At 41.4% G+C, this 23,798-nt stretch overlaps 1 protein-coding gene across 2 annotated transcripts in view; it reads left to right on the top strand.

Moving 5' to 3' along the window:
• Positions 1–22,236, top strand: part of KDM3B (lysine demethylase 3B) — a 56,590-nt gene extending 34,354 nt beyond the window's left edge. For both annotated transcript variants that reach the window (XM_057734020.1, XM_057734019.1), the window contains 15 exons: positions 10–224; positions 973–1,125; positions 7,138–7,245; positions 8,427–8,554; positions 9,795–10,074; positions 10,827–11,083; positions 13,509–13,775; positions 14,580–14,751; positions 15,175–15,265; positions 15,405–15,535; positions 16,477–16,596; positions 17,746–17,885; positions 18,168–18,344; positions 18,844–18,978; positions 20,822–22,236. In XM_057734020.1, the coding sequence (XP_057590003.1) occupies positions 10–224; positions 973–1,125; positions 7,138–7,245; positions 8,427–8,554; positions 9,795–10,074; positions 10,827–11,083; positions 13,509–13,775; positions 14,580–14,751; positions 15,175–15,265; positions 15,405–15,535; positions 16,477–16,596; positions 17,746–17,885; positions 18,168–18,344; positions 18,844–18,978; positions 20,822–20,902 (2,455 nt within the window). In that variant the 3' untranslated portion in view covers positions 20,903–22,236. The remainder of the gene's footprint in view (positions 1–9; positions 225–972; positions 1,126–7,137; positions 7,246–8,426; positions 8,555–9,794; positions 10,075–10,826; positions 11,084–13,508; positions 13,776–14,579; positions 14,752–15,174; positions 15,266–15,404; positions 15,536–16,476; positions 16,597–17,745; positions 17,886–18,167; positions 18,345–18,843; positions 18,979–20,821) is intronic.
• The last annotated feature ends 1,562 nt before the right edge of the window (positions 22,237–23,798 follow it).

Raw genomic sequence — 23,798 nt, 5'->3', positions numbered from 1 at the left:
CTGTCTCAGGTTGATCTTCACTCGAAAGGGGGTACTCCGAGTGGAGGGGTTTCTGAGTCCCCAGCAAAGTGACCCTGATGCCATGAACCTGTGGATTCCCTCTTCCTCCCTAGCAGAAGGAATAGACCTAGAAACCTCAAAATACATTCTGGCCAATGTTGGAGACCAGTTCTGTCAGCTTGTGATGTCTGAGAAGGAGGCCATGATGATGGTGGAACCACACCGTAAGGCACCCTCTTGCTTGTCTTCCAGGCGGTTCTAGTTGGAAACTCATTTTCTTTTGTTTAAAGGGAGATGTGGAAGGAGTGGCAGATGACATTTTCTATGGATAAATTAAGACTAATAAAACTTTTTTGTAGTAAACTAAATAGCTGAAGCCATACCTGTATCCAGCAGTCCTCATTCTTTTTTGGCAATTAACAAACTAAAAATTCCTTCCCTGCTCGTCTTTCATTTTTGTAGCACGTTGCCATAATTTGCATTTTGATCCCTGTTTGGGTTTGGTTCACTCTGAATATTTTCAGTTTGGTTTGAACTAATTTGTGTTAGTAAGTGATACTTGATGGTTTGTGAATAGATGAAGTGTGTTTCATACCTAGAACCCACATTATTCAGACATTTATGATATTTCCATGTCTATGAGATACTGTACCCTATTTCTAGACCAAAGAATATTGTACCATGAAATTATGCTCTACACTTTAAGAGAAGAATCCTCTTATTTCAAACTTCCCCAAATTGAAAATTTTATAGTATCTTAAATGACAACATTCATTCTCGTTGACACTTGTTCAGAAATATTAGGAATTCCATGTATTTTGTTTCTCTTACAACTATAGAAATACAAATTTTATGAATCTTTGAGTTTAATTGCTAGACAAAACACTTGAGTAGAAATCAGTGGATCTGAGATCTTTTGTTGTTGCTCAGGATGGTTGGTGCCAACAGTATACCTTTTCCTTTTTCCACCAGAGAAAGTGGCATGGAAGCGAGCAGTGCGTGGTGTACGGGAGATGTGTGATGTATGTGAAACAACTCTCTTCAACATCCACTGGGTTTGTCGCAAGTGTGGATTTGGGGTCTGCCTTGACTGTTACAGGCTCAGGAAAAGCCGACCACGCAGTGGTGAGCAAATCTTGTCCTGTGTAGTTCTAAAGGTAAACTGACAGGAGACGTGTGGACTTGGAAATTGAAGCAGAAATGGGTTTGTGCCCCCTCTTTAGCTGTTTAGCTTCGTTTATGTTTTGTCACATTGTGAGGTATTAAAATTGCCAACACTCCAGCCTAACTGGGAAGGTTAACACAAGCCAAGAAGAGTAAATCTTCATCTTCCCTGGTTGTTGTTTTTTTTAATAGCATCTTTTTGGGGATATAATTCATATGCTGTAAAACTCACCCTTTTAAAGTGTTCAGTTCAAAGATTTTTAGTATATTCTCAAGCTTATATAGACATCACCACTATCTAATTTCATTTTCATTGCTCCAAAAAGAAACCTCACAGTCATTAGCAGTCACTCCCCATTTCTCCCCTTCCTTAGGCCTTGGTAACCACTAACCTACTTACTATCTCTATAGATTCGTCTGTTCTGTACATGCTATATAAATGGAATCATACAATATTTGGCCTTCTGTGACTGGCCTCTTTCACTTAGCATACTGTTTCAGTTTCATCCATGTTATAGCATATAATTCATTCCTTTGTATTGCCAAGTAATATTCCATTGTATGGATATATACTACATTTTCTTCATCCGTTCATCAGTTGATGGATATTTGAGTTGTTTCTACTTTGGGCTGTTATGAATAATGCCACTAGGAACATTTATGTACAAGTTTTTGTGTGAGCATATGTTTTTTTTGAGGATATACCTAGTAGTGGAATTGATGGGACATGTGGCAGTTCTATGTTTAACCCTCTCAGAAACTACCAAACTGTATTCCAAAGTAGCTGCACTATTTTATAATTCCACCAGCAGTGTATGAAGATTCCAGCTTTTCCACTTCCTCGTCAATGCTTGTTATTATCTGTCTTTAATTGTGGCTGTGAAGTAGTATACCAGTTTGTGGTTTTGACTTACATTTCCCAGATGACTACTGATATTGATCATCTTTTCATGTGCTTATTGGCCCTATATTTATCTTCTTTGGAAAAATGTCTATTCAAACCTGTTTTTGCTTTATCTTTTTTTTTATATATATAATCAAACACATCGGGGTTTTTTTGTTTTGTTTTGCTGTGTTTTATTTATTGGCTGCGTCGGGTCTTCATTTCTGCACATGGGCTTTCTCTACTTGGGGCGAGCAGGGGCTACCCCTTCATTGTGGTACACAGGCTTCTCATTGCAGTGGCTTCTCTTATTGCGGAGCACGGGCTCTAGGATTGAGGGCTTCAGTAGTTGTGGCACATGGGCTCAATAGTGGTAGCTTGCAGGCTCTAGAGCACAGGCTCTGTAGTTGTGGCGCATGGGTTTAATTGCTCCACAGCATGCGGGATCTTCCCGGCCCAGGGATTGAACCTGTGTCCCCTGCATTGGCAGGTGGACTCTTAACCACTGTGCCACCAGGCAAGCCCCATGTTTTTGCTTTATCTTATTACCCACCAAGAATCCTCCTTGGCCCTTGACTTCCTCATTCTTCCCACCTCTAAGATACAGTGTAACCATTGTAACTATGGTTTAGAGCTTAGGCTACTGGGATCTGAATCCTACTTCCACTTCTTGTTATACCAAATGTAGTATCTTGGGCTAGTTACTTACCCCCTCAGAACCTCAGTTTCCTTGTCTATAAAACAAAGATAATATGAGTATGTCCCTTACAGCATTGTTTTGAGAATTAAATGAGATGATGTTTTGTAAAGTGGTTAACACAGGGCCTGACACCCACTAGGTTCTACATGTTATGATCTTCCAGTTTTGCCCATGAAAGATAAACTTCTGCACAAATTGCCCTCCTGTCATAAACAACAAGAAAACCAGACAAAATATAAGAAACCACAGTTTCAGATATTGGACAATAGGCAGCTTGAGTCTGTGTTCCCTAAGAAAAGGGAAGAAACAAGGTGAATCCTACAGTTGTCCCAGTTTACTGCTTGGAGGCAATTTCCAGCTTATATACCACAGGAAAAGGCAACTAAAATAGAGTTTGGCAATCTCACAAGTTGAGACAGAGATCAGAGTCTGTGAAGTGTGAGGTAGTGTACTGAAGAGGTTAGAGCTACACAGAACACTAGAGCTCTGTAGAGAAATCATCTCAAAAAAATTTTTTATTATATAATGATCTGCATATGCATTAGATGAAACTCTCCTCAAGGCAATCAACTGAATAGTATACAGAACTCACAATTTGTATTCCCATGAGCCAGAGTGGAAAAACACTGGATAGAGTCTAAAAGGGTCACACCCTTAGCAGTAGGACTAACGTAGCCCAGAATAAAGGCTGCTCTGGAGCTGCCATAATGAAGTGTGAAGCAAGCCTTGGAAGGACCAAACTCACCTGCAAGTTACTTAGTTATATTCCACACTAAACCCAAACATTCCTTAAAGGATTACAACAAAATCCAGTACTCTGAAACTTAAAACTCACAAGTCTCTGCATTCAGTGAAGAGTGATCAGCTATACAGAAAAGCAGAATAATATGACCAATAACCTGGAAAAAAAATTGGTAGAACAAATCCAGAAATGACAGTGGTGATGGAATTATCGTAAAAGAACCTTAAAACTTGTAAATATGCTTGGACATAAAGGAAGACATGATGAGAAAAATAGAAGACATGTAAAAGACTCAAATGAAACTTCTTGAGATGAAAACTATGTCCAAAAAAAAGTTACACTAGGTGGGATTTTTTTCCCCCTCTCTAGTTGCGGCACTTGGACTTAGTTGCCATGCAGCATGTGGGATCTTAGTTTCCCGACCAGGGATTGAACCAGCATCCCCTGCATAGCAAGGCAGATTCTTTACCACTGGACCATCAAGGAAGTCCCTTTTTTTTAAACATGGATTTTATTTTATTTTATTTTACTATTTATTTTTTGGCTGTGTTGGGTCTTCGTTGCTACGTGTGGGCTTCCTCTAGTTGTGGCGAGTGGGGACTACTCTGTTGCAGTACGTGGGCTTCTCATTGTGGTGGCTTCCTTTGTTGTGGAGCACAGGCTCTAGGTGCTCAGACTTCAGTAGTTGCAGCATGTGAGCTCAGTAATTGTGGCTCACGGGTTCTAGAGCACAGGCTCAGTAATTGTGGCACACGGGCTTAGTTGCTCAATGGCACATGGGATCTTCCAGGACCAGGGATTGAATCCATGTCCCCTGCATTGGCAGGCAGATTCTATTTTTTTTTTAATAAATTTATTTATTTATTTATGTATTGGTGGCATTAGGTCTGTTGCTGCACACAGGCTTTCTCTAGTTGCAGCAAGCAGGGGCTACTCTTCATTGTGGTGTGCAGGCTTCTCATTGTGGTGGCTTCTCTTGTTGCAGAGCACGGGCTCTAGGAGTGCGAGCTTCAGTAGTTGTGACACATGGGCTCAATAGTTGTGGCTCTCGGGCTCTAGAGCACAGGCTCAGCATTTGTGGCACACAGGCTTAGTTGCTCCGCAGCATGTGGGAACTTCCTGGACCAGGGCTTGAGCCCGTGTCCCCTGCATTGGCAGGCAGATTCTTAACGACTACACCACCAGTGAAGTACCTAGGTGGCATTGATGGCAGAGTAGGTACTGCAGAAGGAACAATGAGCTTGAACACATAGCAATAGAAACTATAACAGCTAAGCACAGAGAGAAGAAAGACTTAAACTTATAAGTTGAAGAGTGCCTTGTTGAACTACAGGATATATCAGGCAGTCTCCCAAACTTATAAGTGGGGTTCCAGAAAGAGAAAAGGCAGGAGGGCGGAGACAAAAAAAAATTTGAACAAATAAAGCCAAAAATTTTCCAGATTTGATTAAAAATCTGTAATACCACAAATCCAACAATAATCCTCAAACAGAAAATTTGTTAAGAAAGAGACTTCCCTGATGGAGCAGTGGTTAAGACTCCATGCTCCCAACACAGGAAGCCTGGGTTTGATCCCTGATCAGGGAACTAGATCCCACATGCATGCTGCAACTAAGAGTTCGCATGCCACAACTAAGGAGCCTGTCTGCTGCAACTAAGACCCGGCACATCCAAATAAATAATTAGATATTGGCAGGGGGTGGGGGAAGGGATGACTTCCCTGGTGGTACAGCAGTTGAGAATCTGCCTGCAGATGGAAGGGACACAAGTTCGATCCCTGGTTAGGGAAGATCCCACATGCTGTGGAGCAGCTAAGCCCATGTGCCACAACTACTGAAGCCCGCGCGCCTGGAGGCAGTAGTCTGCAACAAGAGAAGCCACCACACTGAGAAGCTCACACACCACAACAAAAAGTAGCCTCCGCTCGCCAAAACTAGAGAAAGCCTGTACACAGCAATGAAGACCCAATGCAGCAAACAAAACAAAACAAAACATCAAAACCTGCCCATTTAAAAAAAAGAAGATAGATCAATAGAAAATAAACACATGGGAAAAAACTATCATTACCTACTAGGAAAATGCAAAATAAAACCATGATGAGAGGGACTTGCGTGGTGGCACAGTGGTTAAGAATCTGCTTTTCAGTGCAGGGAACATGGGTTTGATCCCTGGTCCGGGAAGATCCCACATGCCGCGGAGCAACTAAGCCCGTGCGCCACAACTTCTGAGCCTGTGCTCTAGAGCCTGGGAGCCACAACTATTGAGCCTGTGTGCCACAGCTACTGAAGCCCACATGCCTAGAGCCCATGCTTGGCAATAAGAGAAGCCAGCACAATGAGAAGCCTGCCCACTGCAATGAAGAGTAGCCCCCGCTCAGGGCAACTAGAAAAAGCTGGCTCACAAAGCTGGCTCACAGCAACAAAGCCTCAATGCAGCCAATAAATAAATAAATTTAATTAATTAATTTTATAAAAGAACCATAATGAGAAACCACTGTCCCCACTAGGATGGCTAAAATTTTTAAAACTAAGCATGCAAAGTGCTGTCAAGGATATAGAGCAACTAAAACTTATTAAACATTGCTGGTAGGAATGCAATTTGGTACCATCACTTTGGAAAACAGTATAGCCATTTCTTTATAAATTTAGACATAAACTAGCATTCCACTTACAGGTATTTACAGGAGAAATGAAAACATGCCCACACAAAGGCTTGTACTTGAATGTTTGTGGCACTTTATTCATAATAGCCAATAATGGGAAACGATCCAACTATTCACCAGCTGATGAATGGGTAAACACAATATGGTACATCCATAGTATGAAACAGCAGTCAGGCATAAGAAGGAATGAATTACTGATAAATGCAACAATGTGGATGAATCTCAAAATCACTGTGCTAAACAAAAGAACCCTAACACAAATGACAAATGACATACCGTATATTTCCAGTGATATGAAATTCAAGAAAAAACAACACTTTAGTGTTAGAAAGTTGAACCTTTGTGGCGAAGAGTTGAGGAAAGGGTATTGACTGCAAAAGTCTGAAGGGAACTTTAGGAAGGGATAGAAAAGTTCTAAATCCTGAATGTAGTACTGTTTTTACAACCATATATGTTTGTCAAAATTCATTGAAGTGTACGCTTTATTTTTTTTAATTAATTAATTAATTTAATTGGCTGTGTTGGGTCTTTTTTTGCTGTGCACGGGCTTTCTTTGGTTACGGTGAGTGGGGGCTACTCTTCATTGTGGTGTGCGGGCTCCTCATTGCCATGGCTTCTCTTGTTGCGGAGCACGGGCTCTAGGCGCGTGGGCTTTGGTAGTTGCAGCACGTGAGCTCAATAGTTGTGGCACATGGGCTTAGTTGCTCCATGGCATGTGCGATCTTCCTGGAGCAGGGATCAAACCTGTGTCCCCTGCATTGGCAGGCGGATTCTTAACCACTGCGCAACCTAGGAAGCCCCTGAAGTGTACACTTTAAATTGTTGAATTAATTTTATGTAAATTATACCTCAGTGAAGCAATATGTTTCAAAGTTAGCTGTTATTTCCTTTGACCCATGAGAAAATTGGCCTGTAGAGTCTGAAACTCTGTCTCACTGAGAGAGATACATCTGTGACCCTCATAAGTCATTTCATTTCTGTTTCAGAGACAGAAGAGATGGGTGATGAAGAGGTTTTCTCCTGGTTGAAGTGTGCAAAGGGGCAGTCCCATGAACCAGAGAATCTCATGCCCACACAGATCATCCCTGGCACAGGTAAAGGAATTCCTTTTTTAGATTTGGTGGGGGAAAAAGATGTTTTTAATTGAGCTATAATTTACATACCATAAAATTTAGTAAAATGGTTTTATCTCAGCTTGACTCTTTTTAAGCCTCACTAGATTTCTTTGAGAATTTGAATCTTCAGAAATGTTAGAGTGTATGCAGCCAGTGTACACACTTTGCCTCACCTTTCTGGGTGGAGGGGTTGTTTGCTTTTCAGGTGTCATTTTACATTCCTCTGGTTGGCAGGACCAAAATAGAAAAGTCTGTCTGGGAATTCCCTGGCGGTCCAGTGGTTAGGACTCTGTGCCCACCCTGCTGAGGGCCCGGGTTCAATCCCTCGTCTGGGAACTAAGATCCTGCAAGCCGTGCAGGGTAACGAAAAAATAAAAGAAAGAAAAAAACAGTCCCCTGGCTTCCAGAAAGACCTTTGGTTTTAGGCTTATAAGAATCCAACTGAAGCTAATCAAAACTCTTGAATCCATGAAGAGGGCAGTTTTAACAGCAGGAATGAATGATCATATGGCAGCTTACTTCATTGATTCCTCCAGAAAGTCTGTTTCCAGCTTCCACACTTCCATTAACATACACACATTGAAGTTGGTGAATCCCCTGCCTATATTCTCCTCCACTTTGGGGATCCACCCCCTGGATCTTTATACCCCAGTGCATCCAAGCAGAAGAGCTGTCCAAGTGCAGTGGTTAGATACCTGCTCCCTGCTGATTTAAGCATTGGTTAAATATTTGTGTAAAGTTTATATTGGGTTTTTTTTTTTTTTAGGTATAACTTACAGTAAATCTCAAGTATACAAGTCAAAATGTTTATATATGCTTGAACAATAAGGAATCTACCCCTAGAGTTTCTGCTGAAGGACACCTTATTAATGTTTACCAGAGGAGGGAGGGAGTGTACCTTAGTGGTTAAGCATGCACAGAACTTTAGTGCTAGATAGACCTGGGTTAAAGTCTTAGTAGTTTCATTTACCCACTTTATGTACTTAAGCAAATAACCTAAGTTCTCTGAGTCTCAGTATCATCATCAAAAATTGAGGGTACAAGCTACTACCTCATTGAAACATGGTAAGGCTTGAGGGAGATAATATAAATAAGATCTTTAGCACAGTACCTGACACATACAAGTATTCTAAGGTTAATTGTTATTATCTTTTTTCCAGCTCTTTATAATATTGGAGACATGGTACATGCTGCCCGGGGCAAGTGGGGAATTAAAGCAAACTGCCCTTGTATTAGCCGGCAGAACAAATCTGTGTTGAGACCTGCTGTCACTAATGGGATGTCACAGGTAAAGTGATGTGTATAGGTACAACTGAGAGAAACTTAAGTTCCAGGAAATGCCCCATTTTCACCTCGGTTGTCCCAGGCTACTGTCAGATTCCTGGGGAATTAAGAGGATGGGGAAGCCTGTCTACAGAGAGCCCTAAAAGTTACTCAAGGGATTTAAATTCCCCCTGACTGGTATGAGTTTCTCTTCATTCATCTTTAAAACCAGTGCAATAGCACAAAGAAATTCTTTGCATCTTGTCAAGATTTATACTTCAGGTTCCTTGTATAGATGAAGAGTACAGAAAAGGTCACTAGGAATATAGTCCTGTCTGTGTGCATGATCCCTGCCTTGTCATGTTAAGTATTGAGGAAAGAAATGTGAATATTGGCCTACTGATCTGGTATCATTCTACCCTGAAAGCAGTCCTAAGCCTTCATAGAGAGGCAGTGATTTTCTCATTGCTCTGTCAGAGGTGGAGGTCATTCTGGTTTGATGGTGACTATTTTGAATAAGAAGATATTAAAACAAAAAACAAAAACAAAACACCATACACACACCTCTTACATTTGGAGGGCTTTCCGAGAATGCTACACATGATCGATAAAAGGTACAGGGATTGAGGATGGAAGATGCCTTAGAGGACTGGGGCAGGGAGGGTGGGGGGGACTCAAGGGGGGGGCGTCAAGGAAGGGAGGGAATATGGGGATATGTGTATAAAAACAGTTGATTGAACCTGGTGTACCCCCCAAAAAAAAAAAAAAAGAAAAGGTACAGGGATTAATGCTGAGAGATCTCAAGATATTTTTTCAATAGAGTTGACATAGTAGAGCAGATCATTTGGAAAATTCAATAATGGAATAATAACCATTTTATTGAATATTTATGTGTGCCAGACACTATGCTGAGCTCTTTGCACGTATCAGTGCTATCTCATTTAATCCTCAGAACAGCTCTATGCGATCAAGTTCTAATCACAAATTTGCCATTGCAGAATTTGAGTCTCAGGCATGCCAACAAAACCCTGTTTTATTTTCAAGTCTTGTTCATTGCTCTTTCCATAGAACCTAGCACAGTTTCTGTCACATTGTAGGACTGAATGAATACATGTTAAATTAATGAATGAATGAAATAGCAGTTTATGGGGATAGTTTCAAATTGCTTTCCCAGACCTATGTAGTGTCAGCAGTCATTACTATTTGCATTGTATTTTTTCAACACAAGGACAACACTTTAACCATGTTGGTGTTCTATGCTATAGCTTCCTAGCATAAACCCTAGTGCCTCTTCTGGAAATGAAACCACCTTCTCAGGTGGAGGAGGAACTGCATCGGTAACACAACCAGAGACTGACCATGTTTCCAAAGCCGACGGTACTGACATCAGATCTGACGAGCCTCTGAAAGCAGACAGTTCGGCATCAAATAGCAATAGTGAGCTAAAAGCCATCAGGCCCCCTTGCCCTGACACAGCCCCACCCTCCTCTGCCCTGCACTGGTTGGCGGATTTAGCAACTCAGAAGGCTAAGGAAGAAACAAAAGGTGAGATTAACATAAGCTTCTGCCTTGCCTGTGGGTGGAACACTTGAGTTATTCTGGGATTCTTCAAACTCACACATTACCATCCACATTTTTGAAACATGCCACTTGTTTTCCCTGGCTGTTACATAAAATGAGGGAATCTCTTTCAACTTCTTTCTAGAAATAGAGCTTTTTAAAAAAAGGCACGTGCCTAGGCTCTACCCCAAACCTCTTTAGTCAGAATTGATATATATAAGGTTTTTAACAAGCCTCCCAGATGGCCCTGATACTCAGCCAATATTACTAGCCAGGAGGGCTAGACTTATTTTCCAGTGGGCACAAGAATCACCTGGGGAATCGTTAAAAATGCAGATTTCTGTGCCCCACCAGAACTATTAAGTGAGAATCTCTTAGAGTAAGACCAAGAATCTCCATTTTCAACAAGCACTCCAGGTGATTCCAATACAAGTATTCTGGAGACCCACTTGAAGAAACACTGTCTTAGAAAGTGAGGGAGACGAAAGATGGATGGGAACAAAAGGAAGTTTGAAATCCAGATCTGGAAAAGAAAGGAAGAAGTAGGAGAGCTTCTCCTTGGCCATGAGACCTGCCATAGTCATAGCTCATCAGGCTTGGCCCAGACAAACCGTACGTAGTTTGGGGGGGCTGGGGAGGGGAGAGTCTTTCCTCTTTCCCACTTGGCTGATTTTTAGGAGTCAGTTGCTGCTGGGTATTCCATGTGCCTAATGCTGCTCCTGGTTATATTCTTACAGAAGCAGGGTCCCTGAGGTCGGTGCTCAATAAAGAGTCTCATTCACCCTTTGGGCTGGACTCGTTCAACTCCACTGCAAAGGTCTCTCCGTTGACTCCAAAGCTTTTTAACAGTCTGCTACTGGGTCCTACTGCCTCCAACAACAAAACTGAAGGCTCTAGCCTTCGAGACCTCCTCCACTCCGGGCCCGGAAAGCTTCCTCAAACCCCCTTGGATGCAGGCATACCTTTCCCCCCGGTCTTCTCTACATCCTCATCAGTAAGTGTCCTCTCTACAGCTCTGCCTTTGGTGCTTTTCCGTGAAGAACCATCAGAGATCTGATAACTGGGTTAGATGATATATGAGTGACTTGTGTCCTCCACATTATCAGTCCAGCTGACAAGATCTTTCTTTATATTAAGTTTTGGGAATGTTTGAGATCCTTTTAAGTAGTAAACCTTTTGTGCCATGTTAGGAAGTCAGTAGAAATTGAGACATTGAAATTTTCCAGTCATCAGCAGAAATCACTTTATTTTCTTGACAATAACAGACATTAAATTTTTTTTAACGTAGGCAGTACATTCATATTGTATTCTCTTAGATATCTAATAGACACCTCAAACCTAAACATTCCTTATCTTCTGCCTGTGAGCCTGCATCTCCTTTATTTTTTTCTTCTCCTGGTAAGTGGCTTCCAATTGCTTGGCCAAAAATCTTGGAGTCTTCTGGGACTCCCCTCTCACATTTCGTATCTAATCTGTTAGCATATCCTTTCAGTTTGATCATCAAAATGTATTCAGAGTGCACCCATTTCTCATCAGCTCCGCTGCTTCCTCTCTAGTCTGAATCAACATCCTCTCTTGCCTGAATATTTGCAGTAAACTCCTTACAGGTCCTCTTTATTTCTTCCCTTTCCACTCTACAGTCTAGTTTCAACAGAGCAGCTAGAGTGATTCTTTTAAGATATAAGTCAAATCATTATCACCTCTGCCTAAAATCTTTCAAGGGCTTCCAATTTCATAATAAAAGCAGAGTTCTTTAAGTGGACTATAACGTTTCAGCCCTGTCTTCCCCTTACTTCCTTGACTTCAACTACCACTCTCCCTCTTGTCCACTTTGCTCCGGCCACACCCACCTTCTTGCTGTTCCTTGAACAGCAGGCATGCTCTCTCTTTAAAGCCTTTGCACTGCCCTTTTCTCCACCAAGAACTCTCTTTCCCATGTCACCACATGGCCTGCTTCATCATCAGCCTCCTCTTCTCCCTCCTGAAATGTCACCTCTTCAGTATGCCTTCTTCTTAGGTCACTGTTTTTAAAGTCCATTCTTTTCCCATCCTCCACTTATATCTGTTTCCTCTGCACTTATTTTTTCCATAGCACTTATTGCCATCTGACTTACTGTGTTTATTTTCTGTCTCACCTCCACTTAAAGGCATTTTTCTCTGGTTTTTTTGTTGTTTTTTTTCCTCAGCCATGCTGCATGGCTTTCAGGATCTCAGTTCCCAACCAGGGATCGAACCCGGGCACCCAGCAGTGGAAGCACAGAGTCCTAACCACTAGACCACCAAGAAATTCCCTACTTCTGTCTGTTTTATTCACCACTATATCCCTAGTGCCACAATGTTTGATACATAGGTATTTAGTAAGCATTTACTAAACAAATAAATTCAAAAGGTACAAAATTTTAATTTAAAAGATATAGTGAAAAGTCTCCTTCCCACTGTTGCCTCCCTTTCTGTAGGTGACCATTACTTCATGATGTCCTTTCAGTGATATTAAAGTACATAAATAGCTTTTCCCCCCTTTTTACACAGATTTTTTTTATACATTGCTTTTCTATTTTCAGTTTATATATTTAAGAGATCATTTCAAACAAGTACACAAACATGTTTCTCATTCTGTTTTATGACTAATGACTGGAATCTGATGAACTGTGGGTGGTTGATCCCTGTACAGTGTGGGTTATTTGTTTCTCTTTTGGATAAATGACCAAAAAATTACTTTGCACTCTATTTGTACTTGCTCCAACTCCCAGTTCCTCCTTCTGCTTTTTAAATTTTCCCAGGATGTTATATGATTACATATATTCTATAGAGATAATGATAAGTGATACTTCAGACATTGTGTTACCAAGTTTACAAAAGCCCTCCCCTTCCTTCACTTCTGTGACCCTTAGGTATGCCACTTTCATCTCTGGGCCTGAGCTTTCCCACCAGCTAAAGCAAATAAATTCTTGTTGGGGTACTCTTCCTGGTAAAAATTCACTGCCTTGATAAGTCACCTCAGTTACTTAATTGAAGTATTTTATCCCCTGGGCATGCTGGCCAGAAAAAATGTGTAATCCTCAGAGTAAATGGTCTTTTTCATTCAGTTACAGCATTTTGTGATCTTTGCAGTCTAGGTGCATATGCTTAAAACAGGGCTGAATGCCAAAGATTCTCTTAGGTCTCAAATCTCTTGCAGTAGACGGGATCTTTCTGTACTTTTGTTTCATAAATATAAAGCAAAATATGAAGGCTAGGGAAATGTAAGATATTGACTTAATAGGCTCCCCCCCCCCCAACTACAAAAGACTTTACAATAACTTTTATGAAATTTAATCAGGTAGATCAGAACTCCGTGTGAATAAAACTGTGAGACTGTTTTTGAACATTCTACTGATGGTGCCTCAGTCATACTAACCTGATGGATTTGTGTCTGGCAGGGAGTGAAGAATAAGGCCAGCCTACCCAACTTCCTTGACCACATCATTGCTTCAGTGGTAGAAAATAAAAAAACCTCAGATGCTGCAAAGCGGGCCTGTAACTTGACTGATACCCAAAAGGAAGTGAAGGAGATGGTGATGGGGTTAAATGTGCTGGACCCCCATACCTCTCACTCCTGGCTCTGTGATGGAAGACTTCTATGTCTCCATGACCCCAGCAACAAAAACAATTGGAAGATCTTCCGGGAGTGTTGGAAGCAAGGCCAGGTAAGCAAGAATAAGCAGATCCCAGGGTTGGCTGTCTGCCTGCCCTCCAGAGCTACCAGGATAGTTTCAGTTCTCTCTGAGAGATATTTTGCCAAGGAGATTTAGACATATACTAAGTTTGTTGTAGACAGCCTTGCTATTTTGAGTTTTCTTGGATTTTTAAAGTCAGAAGATTCCTAAAAATACCTTGTGGATCTTTTTATTTCTCAGCTGTATAGCTCTGTGTTCTTAAAAGGGCAGTTGAAATTCCTGTGAGGTTGTGATCTGGCATTAATGACATCTTTAGAGGTAAATCCTTAAGTGTGACATGGGGTGAGGCGAAAGTGGGTAGAAGTGGGTGGTACTTTTCTAGGTAAATGTTTCAAGACCATACAAGTCTGTGTGATAGTGTGATAACATTTCCTGATTTTTATACATTAGCAGGTATGAGGAAGGGGGAGGTTATGGAATTGTCTAGATGGTTTCTCATTCGAGATGTGAGGAAGTATTCTCAGAGTTTGCATTTGTCAGCTTTTCATCCTCTCACCTCAAAATAGTGGTAGATACCAGGACAACAGAAGTGATTTCTCTGGAATGTGCCACCCTCCCCACCCCGCCGTGAGAATCAAGTGTAATAACAGAGTAGAAGTGTTTTTGTTTTCTGTAGCTGACATGTTGAAATCCATAGATTCTGAAACTGGGAGGGAATAATTAATCATTGTGGAGAAGAAGAGGTTGTCCCCAGGAAACCCTCCTATTCTGTCCCTTAGGCCTGAGCTAAGTATTTCCTAAATGGCTCTGATTGAGATACTTGTGTTTCCACAGCCAGTGCTGGTTTCAGGGGTACATAAAAAGCTCAAGTCTGAACTCTGGAAGCCAGAAGCCTTTAGCCAGGAATTTGGAGACCAGGATGTGGACTTGGTGAACTGCAGGAACTGTGCTATAATTTCCGACGTGAAAGTTCGGGATTTCTGGGATGGCTTTGAGATCATATGCAGTGAGTAGCTTTGATATCTGGTTTAATAAAAGCAGACTGGAAAGTAAGCATCTATAATGCCCAGCCCTTCCCCTGAAATAACAAATTACATCCTCTTAATGAACAAGTTATATCCTCTTAACGGGAGGAACATTCCATCCTGGTGCCAACCAGGTAGGTCTCATGGCAATCACATGGCTCCCAGAGCATACCTGGACTTAAACACATGATCACATGGGATGTGTGGAGCACTTTCACTTTACGATGGAAAAATTTATCATGTACTACTAAAGCAGTGGCTGAGGAAAACAAATCCCACCTAGTCCATTATGGGGGTTTACAAGTCTGAAAATAAGAGTTTAGTCTTCTAAACCTTTTAGTCACTGAAGAGTAAGGCAGCAGTCAACCCAGCAGATGTTTGTAGGAGTGCTTTCTGTCTTCCAGAGCGGTTAAGGTCAGAAGATGGGCAGCCAATGGTGCTCAAACTCAAGGACTGGCCTCCTGGGGAAGATTTTCGGGACATGATGCCAACAAGGTTAGTGAACTACAGTGAGTCATCTTGAGAGACTTGTGCTTTGCTGAAGCTGTCACAAAGTAATCACAGAAAAGTGAACTCTACCTCTTTTCCTTTTTCCCCTATAACAAGCTGAGTCATCTTTCATGCTCTTTTGTAGGTTTGAAGATCTGATGGAGAACCTTCCTCTGCCAGAATATACCAAACGAGATGGCAGGCTCAATCTGGCCTCTAGGCTACCCAGCTACTTTGTAAGGCCCGATCTGGGCCCCAAGATGTACAATGCCTACGGTATGAGGGAGAGGCCATAATTGTCCTTTTTGGACACTATTGTTTCCATTTCACCTACAGAGGGAGATCGGTAGTCAGGGTCATGTGTAGAGATGATAGAAGGCAAAGTGACAGGTGCTAAAGAAGTTGACAGTATCCAGGATGGTTTAGAATATGTTTGCTTTTGTCACTGATTTGTATAATAGCCCTACGGGCCCAGTATTGTGTGTGTGTGTGTGTATGTGGATATACACACACACAGTAGTTTCCTCTCGAAGATTCCATCTGAGGGACTTCCCTGGCAGTCCAGTGGTTAAGACTCTGTGCGTGCATTTCAAGGGGTGAGGGTTTGATCCCTGGTTGGGGAACTAAGATCCCACATGCTGCACAGTGCAGCCAAAGATTCTTAGCTTTTAAGAGACTTAGTAAGATAAAAGTGAAGAAGTCTGAATACCATGCTACCCAACCAGCTCTTTGTGAAGTCACAGTAATGTCCTAAATCACTGTGAAAGTCAGCCTTCATTTGAATGTCCATAATGCCCATGTCTGTTTTGCTTTTGAAGAAGAGATCATTTTGAGGGGTGGAATTGGATCAATGGCCAAAGCTAATGATAGTGCCAGCTGAGCTTGAAATCAGTCTTAAAACACTAGAAATGAGGAGAATTATTTATTGATAAATAGATATACGTCATTCTCCCAGTGTTACTCATTTAAGAACATCTTCGAGTATGTTTTCACTTGTGGGGTCTATATGGATTCTTCAGAATATTGCCCTTTTGGGAATTCCCTGGCAGTTCATTGGTTAGAACTCCATGCTTTCACTGCCAAGGGCACAAGTTCAGTCCCTGATTAGGGAGCTAAGATCCTGCAAGCCTTGAGAGGCAGCCAAAAAATAAAAATACATACATACATACATATAGAATATTGCCCTTTCACCTTGTGTATCTTCCTTTTACCTTCAGGCTTGATAACAGCAGAAGATAGAAGAGTTGGCACAACAAATCTTCACTTAGATGTGTCTGATGCAGTTAATGTGATGGTGTATGTTGGGATCCCCATTGGGGAGGGTGCTCATGATGAAGGTATGATTTCTAGAACCCAGTAGTACTTCAGGAGGGTGAGGTTTAGCCTTGGGAGTAAAATGGGGTGTCTTCCTCCTTAGGCAGAGCCAGTGGCTTTTTCTTAAATCTCTACCAGGCATGATGCATAGTAGGTGCCCAGACAAAGGGGTGATCGTAACAGAAAAGAGTGGTACTTGTGTATCTTTGACCAGAGTTATTCTCTTTCTGGGAATGCTGCTCTTTGACACCTTAAACACTGAGTGTGTAGCATCACAAAGAGGAATAAAGAAGAAAGGGCAAATGGGCCTACTTGGTCCATCAGCTAGTTCAACTGCAGGGTAATAGGTGATAAAGCCAGGTCATTTGCACAGAGATGAAGCATAGAAGTGATATTTTGCTGCATTTGCACTCTCTGCCATCTCCGTGTAAAATTAATGTGTGTTAATTATGGAAGTTCTAGAAAACAAAAATCTTTTAAGGACTTTTATTGAGATATAATTGACATACAATAAACTGCATATATTTAAAGTGTACAATTTGATATTTTTTCCTTATTAGTAATGTATATAGGGCAATCCCAATCTCCCAATAGAAAATAAAATTTTAAAGAAGAAAACTCAAAATCTCAAAGTTCAGGGATAATCAGTACGATTGCTTTGGTATATTTCCTGCCACATATTTGCTTTTGATGCTACACATGTGCACATCTTTCCATTAGGCTGTCGTTTAAAGGATTATAACAGACTAGGATTAGAAGCCAAGCCTCTTAACCTGCCAGAGAAGCTTTACTCTTCATGGCCTTAAATCCACAGAATCCTAGAGTTTGAAGAGATCTTGAGAAAGTATACAGTCCCTCTACTTATAGCAGGAAATAACATGAAATTTGAACATAAGATATGGCTACACAATTTGATCAGGAAATACGTTTTAAAGGAAAATTGTACCTCCAAAAAATGTTGAGTCTCTATTAAGTATGGAAAATTAGAGTTGCTCTTCCCATGTGTAGGAAACATAGACCAATGTGAGTTTTGATTCTTTGATTCTACCTTATATCATTCCAGAGAGATAGAGAATAGTGGAGACTAAACTGGTTTGAATTGGACTTTTTGCTTCACTCAGAGGTACTGAAATGGCTGGTTACATTGAAAAGTGTCATTTTGCTCTTTTCAGAAGTACTCAAGACAATTGACGAGGGAGATGCTGATGAGGTGACAAAGCAAAGGATTCATGATGGAAAGGAGAAACCCGGTGCTTTGTGGCACATCTATGCAGCCAAGGATGCAGAGAAGATCCGGGAGCTGCTCCGAAAGGTATATCCCTGGGTAGGCTCCCAGCTTGCAGATTAACGGTCTAGGGATGCTGAGACAGCCTGCCTGGGGTTTCTCATGTGGAGTCCCTTGGTATTAAAGACCTGTGCCCTTTGTCGAAATGCCCCATAGGGCTGAATACACACTTAGAGGATATTGAATAGAATAAAGTAGACACTTCGGCCCACGAGTGATGTTACTGTAAGTTAGATTTATCCTGTTAATAATCTTTATGTATTTATTGATTTTTCCATCTTTGGATTTTGATCATGGTTTCATGATCAGGTTGGAGAAGAGCAAGGCCAAGAGAATCCCCCTGATCATGATCCAATTCATGACCAAAGTTGGTACTTGGACCAGACCCTACGTAAGCGGCTCTATGAGGAATATGGTGTGCAAGGCTGGGCCATTGTTCAGTTCCTGGGAGATGCCGTCTTCATACCTGCTGGAGCCCCACACCAGGTATGTTCCAACTTAGGGGTGGGGCTCCACAATTCCTAGTTTCCTTATAACTGAGTTTCTTGCTAATCGGGCAATAGATATAAATGGCTGGGTTAGGCTGATTAGTCTTAAAGTACAACTTATTTTTTGATTTTTAATTTTTTTCCATGTAATTTTAAGTGCTCATTTAAAGATTTTTAAATAAGGGAGACTTAAAGAAAAGGTGAGTCTCAGTTCAGCTACCCATGCCATATCCCTTTTCACTCCCTTCATCCTGCATTCCCCAGAAAGTAGCCTACTGTTAACAGTTTGGTTTATATTTTTCCAGATCCTTTTCTGTGCAAATACTAATGTTTTCATTTATAAATTTATACTTATATCTTTCTACATTTGTTGTTTTTATAAAAATGGAACATCATAAGTATTCTAAGTGTTTTTTTAAACTATATGATGGACAGTTTCCACGTGTTATTGGTTCTCTAGTGCCTGATGTTTGCCTCTGTACTTTTTCCTCTCCCAGGTGCACAATCTATACAGTTGCATAAAAGTAGCAGAAGACTTTGTATCTCCAGAACACGTAAAGCACTGTTTTCGCCTGACTCAGGAATTCAGGCATCTGTCTAACACTCATACAAACCATGAGGATAAACTGCAGGTAAAGAACTCCTCCTCCACCCCAACCCTGTCTTCTTATCTCCTACTAGGCTACATACACAGGAGGCACATTCTGCTTTCTGAGGATATTAAGTGGGCAGTATAACTGCAGAGAGATGATCAAGGGACCCATGTCTAGGGTATGGAGTCCTTCCTCCAGGAAGTATTTAATCAGTCCTCTTCAGGTTTGCTTTTAGAGAATATTAATCTTTTAACCTAATCACTTCCAGCATGAAAATTTTCTATTTCTCTGCTCCTGGAAGATACAGCATTTCAGTGTTAGTAACTGACTAGACTGACTTCCCCAGTCAGGTGGGAAAAGCACTGTGGCAATGTGTTCTAAACCTGTTTCCCGGAAGCTGCTTCTCACAGCAAATTTCTGTGCAAACTCAATTCCTTAAAGCCCTGCTAGGGACTAATGCATGTCCTTAAGAGTTGTTTCCCCTTTGTAGATCTAAACTGGACAATCAGATTAGGTTTTCCTCTGCTCAGAAATGGATTGGAACTTTCAGGGCAGAATTTCATTGTTAATATAGTTGGATGCTTTAGTAACTTTAAAAAAACAAACAAAACAAAAAACAAAGAATAAGGAAGCAAGATTTCCCAGGTAGAACTTTAAGCATCCGAATAGGCGTTCTTCCAGCCTCTCACATGTAACCTGTTTTCCTCCATCATGCCTGTGGCTCAGGTGTGTCTTTTTTGGTCAGTGACCCATGAGGTTGGAGATTTTTCTTGGTTGCTGGCAGATTTAGTCACCTTTAACCCTGAACCTGACTGTTCTGCTCTTCCTTTTTCAAAATTATGAAACATTTTGACCATAAAGTTCTTATACAAAGTACAGTCACATTGATAAATAGATAACATTGATATTATAGATATAATGCAAGTATTCAGGTATACATATTTCAGACCCCACCTCCATTAGGTCTCTACTTGTCACATGTCACCTCCCAGTCCTCTGTCACTGCTTTATTTTTTTCTGTAGTATTTTTCACCATCTAACATACTATGTATTTTATATTTGTTTTTATCCCTACTAGAATATAAGCTGTTTAAGCTCCATGAAGCCAGGGATTTTACTGTTTTATTCACTGCTTTTCCCTAGCACATAGTAGGTACTCAGTAAATATTTGTTGAATTAATACAAAAAATGTAATAGAGAAAAAGCAAAGGGGGCTTGTGTGCCCATCACTCAGCTTAAGAAATAAAACATCATATACATACCACATATACAATATATACATATACAACAACTACGTTTTTGAAGCCTCCATGTACTCTTTCCCATTCCGCCTCCTCAGAAATAATCCACAATGTTGGTTTAAAACTGTCTTTATTTTAATAACTTTTACTTCACATGTTATATGTGTTCCTTTTTGACAAATTAGAAAATATATATAAGCACAAAGGGGAAAAATACCCACCAAATCCTACCTGCCCACTATTGTTTTAGTGCATTCTTATTATCTATAGGACCTTAGGTATTAACCATGGAACCTCAGTTCTCATCTGTAAAATGGGGATAATAATAGAATCTACCTCATAGGATTATGGTAAGGATTAAATGAAAGTCCACATAAAGAGCTTAGCAGTAATGCCCAGCACATAGAGGATGGTGATTATATGGCCTTTCAAATGATGAAATCATTCTTTTTTGAATATAGACTATATATCCTAAGTGAATTGTAAGTCATCTTTTGGGATTGATTTGGGAAGCACGAAGTCCTGGTTGAGGGCTTTCTTCACTAATCAGCAGGCTTTTAGTTGGTGTAGGACATACGTTTTCATTTGTGGAACACAGTCTGTGGCTGCCATGAACTGACTGTGCTGATTGCTCTCTCCAGGTGAAGAACATCATTTATCACGCAGTGAAAGATGCTGTTGGCACCCTCAAGGCTCATGAATCCAAGCTGGCAAGGTCTTAGGCATGGAGAAATTCCAAACTCCCCTGTGAAGCAGGTCTTTCACTCACAACACATACAGGGAACGTCAGGGTTCTCTGCTGGAGCAGAGGTCCTTCACTTGGAGCCAGTGTGGTCAGTATTACAAACTCTCCAGCCACTCTTTTCTATGCTGCCTCAACACTGAAGGTTGACACAGGAAAGTCGCACAGTTCACACACACAGTTTCAGACTCCAAGTCAAGGGTGCCACATCCCCATTCTGTGACCTTTTGGGACTCTGAATTGCCTGAAATCGCTGGGCTTTCCTGCATATTCTCGTGATTTGAGATTTGTGGAAACCAGGAATGTGGGCACACCTTCTTTTTCTCTTGTGCCTAGTTAAGTGGGAATGTGTTTGGAGGTAGGCGGAATCACATAACTGGTACAAGTGGGGGCTGATTACTTAAACACGCCTGGTGGAAGCCTGACGGTGTCTGCACACGACCTCTGACACAGCCCATCCAGGAGCCGGGTGAAGCCATTCCCCACCATCTCTCCCATGAACACTGGAGTCTTGAAGGACCCAGGGAGAATCCACTGCTTTTCCCAAGAGACTCCAGGATTAGGAAACGTGTGTATTTAGTGAAAAATAGGTTTGTAGTGAAATAGTTACTATTTCATGAAAGTAGATATTTTTAGAACTTTTGAAATACCACAGTTGTTTTCCTGGGTTATAAGGAAAGGCACATTACATTTAGTCTTCCTTTCGATAAAACTCTTTCAAGAAATAAGATTTTTAGAAATCAACTGCCCATTATAGCACAAAAATCAGCCAAAGCAGAATTTTAAAGAATTGGCTTTTTAGGGTTCTTTTAGTTTCTCCCCCTCCCATCTCAGTCCTATCTTGAGGGAACAGCCATCTTGAGAAAGAACTTTCTGATGTCTGAGCTGTGGTGTATTTCACGCATACACACACTGGCAACTCCAGGATCCATTTCCACCTATTACCAGCGTTCCCTTGGGACTCCTCTTATAGTTCCAAATGCGAAGGAAAGTTTGCTTTCCTACACGAGGCTTTTTGTTTTTGGGGGTTTTTGTCCAGAAATATTTTCAGCAAAACTTTCCAACTCAGTGGAGTTTTATTAAGAATTTATTTGAAAATGATGGAATTCATTGGCCCATAGGTACATTGAAAAATGTATCTATTTTCCCAGCTGTACTGTAGTGCCCTGCAGGCTTGTTTATATGTTCACAGTTACTTTTTTTTTTTAATAAAAGTCATTTATTGTAGAATACTTTTAATTTCACTTTCTGTATTTTAATTTTGTTGAAGGGCTGATTGGGATTTCCATGTTCTTATTAAAAATCTAACAAATCTGTTTGTAGTGGACTAAATTCTTCCTGTGCCAGGGGTTCTAAAAAGCAGGGCCAGTTGAGGATGGGGTTGGAGGTGGAATATGGTTCATTTTCATATCATCATTACATTCTTGCATCCAGTTATTACTCTTTGCTTCCTGAATGTGTCCAGTTGGGAGAGGGAAGTGCCAGGTCATTGTGGTTTGAGGGCTTGGGGATGAGGGGAAGGTGCTACATGAGTTAGAGGGTAGGAGCAAACATGGGCTTTCCATAGTTTATGCTCTATGGAAAAGCTGTGTTCCTACCTTCCTGGAGCAGTCTGGAGGGGAAGGGCCATGGGGAATGGCCTGAGCAAGGTTTTGGGCAGTCAGTGACAAAGTTCCTCAAAACAAGAGGCCTGGCTGTCCACATATGAAATTAAAGTGGCTTGAAGAGTGAGGACAGACTGCGTTCCAATTAGAAAAGGCCTTTCGAAGAGGAAGTTGTAAAGGATAACAAGAGGGGTCATCAGAAGCTGCTTCTCTGGATCTTGTTAGAAAAACATCTTAAGTGTTTCAGCCTGAAATACATTATCAGGGTGGAAGTAGACCATTGTGTGGTTTAAAGATATTGAGTTTGAATAGGACCATAACTGAAATACAGAGTTCTGAGCACGTCCTTTCTGCCTGGATGGGCACGGGTTGATGCTGTGGTCATCAGAGGATTACACCTCAACAAAGAATGCAGAAGCTTTGAAATGGGAAAGCAGTGGGGGAAGGGGGGTTGCAGAGGTTTCTGGAGCTTTGTTGCTTTGGTGAAAATTAGGAGGCGGGCTAGCCTACATTCTGGATATAAATGTGTTCAGAATTAGGGCATCCACTGCCCCCAGTGCTTGCTGATGGGAATGGAACTGGAGACCCTGGATTCATCTCCTACCTGGACCCCAGGCCTCTCTGCCAGCCTCTCTTTACAAAGAGGCTGCCCCAGGGTATCCACCTTGAGAGCACAGGGCTCAGTTCCCCTACAAAACTTAGGAACGGACAACCTGAAAAAGCAGATCAGATTGGAAAAGGGGTTAGGTCCTTTTCCAACTGGAGTGATTGGTGATGGTGGGGTGGACAGATGCCCCTATACCTGTGACTTAAGGACTTCCTGGATGGGTGTTTTGACCGCCTGTGATGGGGGAGGAGGGTTTGACAGGCAGCAGTTGGGAGAAGTAGCCTGTCTGGTAGACTGCCTGTGTTCCTGTCTTAGCATGACTTTGTGGTTCTGTGACCCTTGGCAAATTATTGAACCTCCCTAAAACTTTCCATTTCCTTATCTTCAAAATGAGAATAATTATAACCTCTGCCTTATGGTGTGGTCACTGAAATAATGCATCTGAAGTTCTTAGCACAGGGCCTGGCACATAGTAAGCACTCAATGAGTCATAGCTATTATTCCTCGTCGGATGTTTAAGTCGTCCAGCATGTTGTGGGCAGGGCAGGAGGAGGGCTAGGATGTCAGGATGGAACCATGAAGGCCTCTAAGGACCTCAGCCCAGAGCTTGGAACCCGAGATATGTGAACAAGCGGTTAGAGGAAGGCGGGTCAAAGGCGCATGCC

This window comes from Hippopotamus amphibius, chromosome 1 (genome assembly GCF_030028045.1).
Source record: "Hippopotamus amphibius kiboko isolate mHipAmp2 chromosome 1, mHipAmp2.hap2, whole genome shotgun sequence".
Taxonomy (NCBI): domain Eukaryota; kingdom Metazoa; phylum Chordata; class Mammalia; order Artiodactyla; family Hippopotamidae; genus Hippopotamus; species Hippopotamus amphibius.
This window is presented reverse-complemented; position numbering and strand designations above follow the sequence as displayed.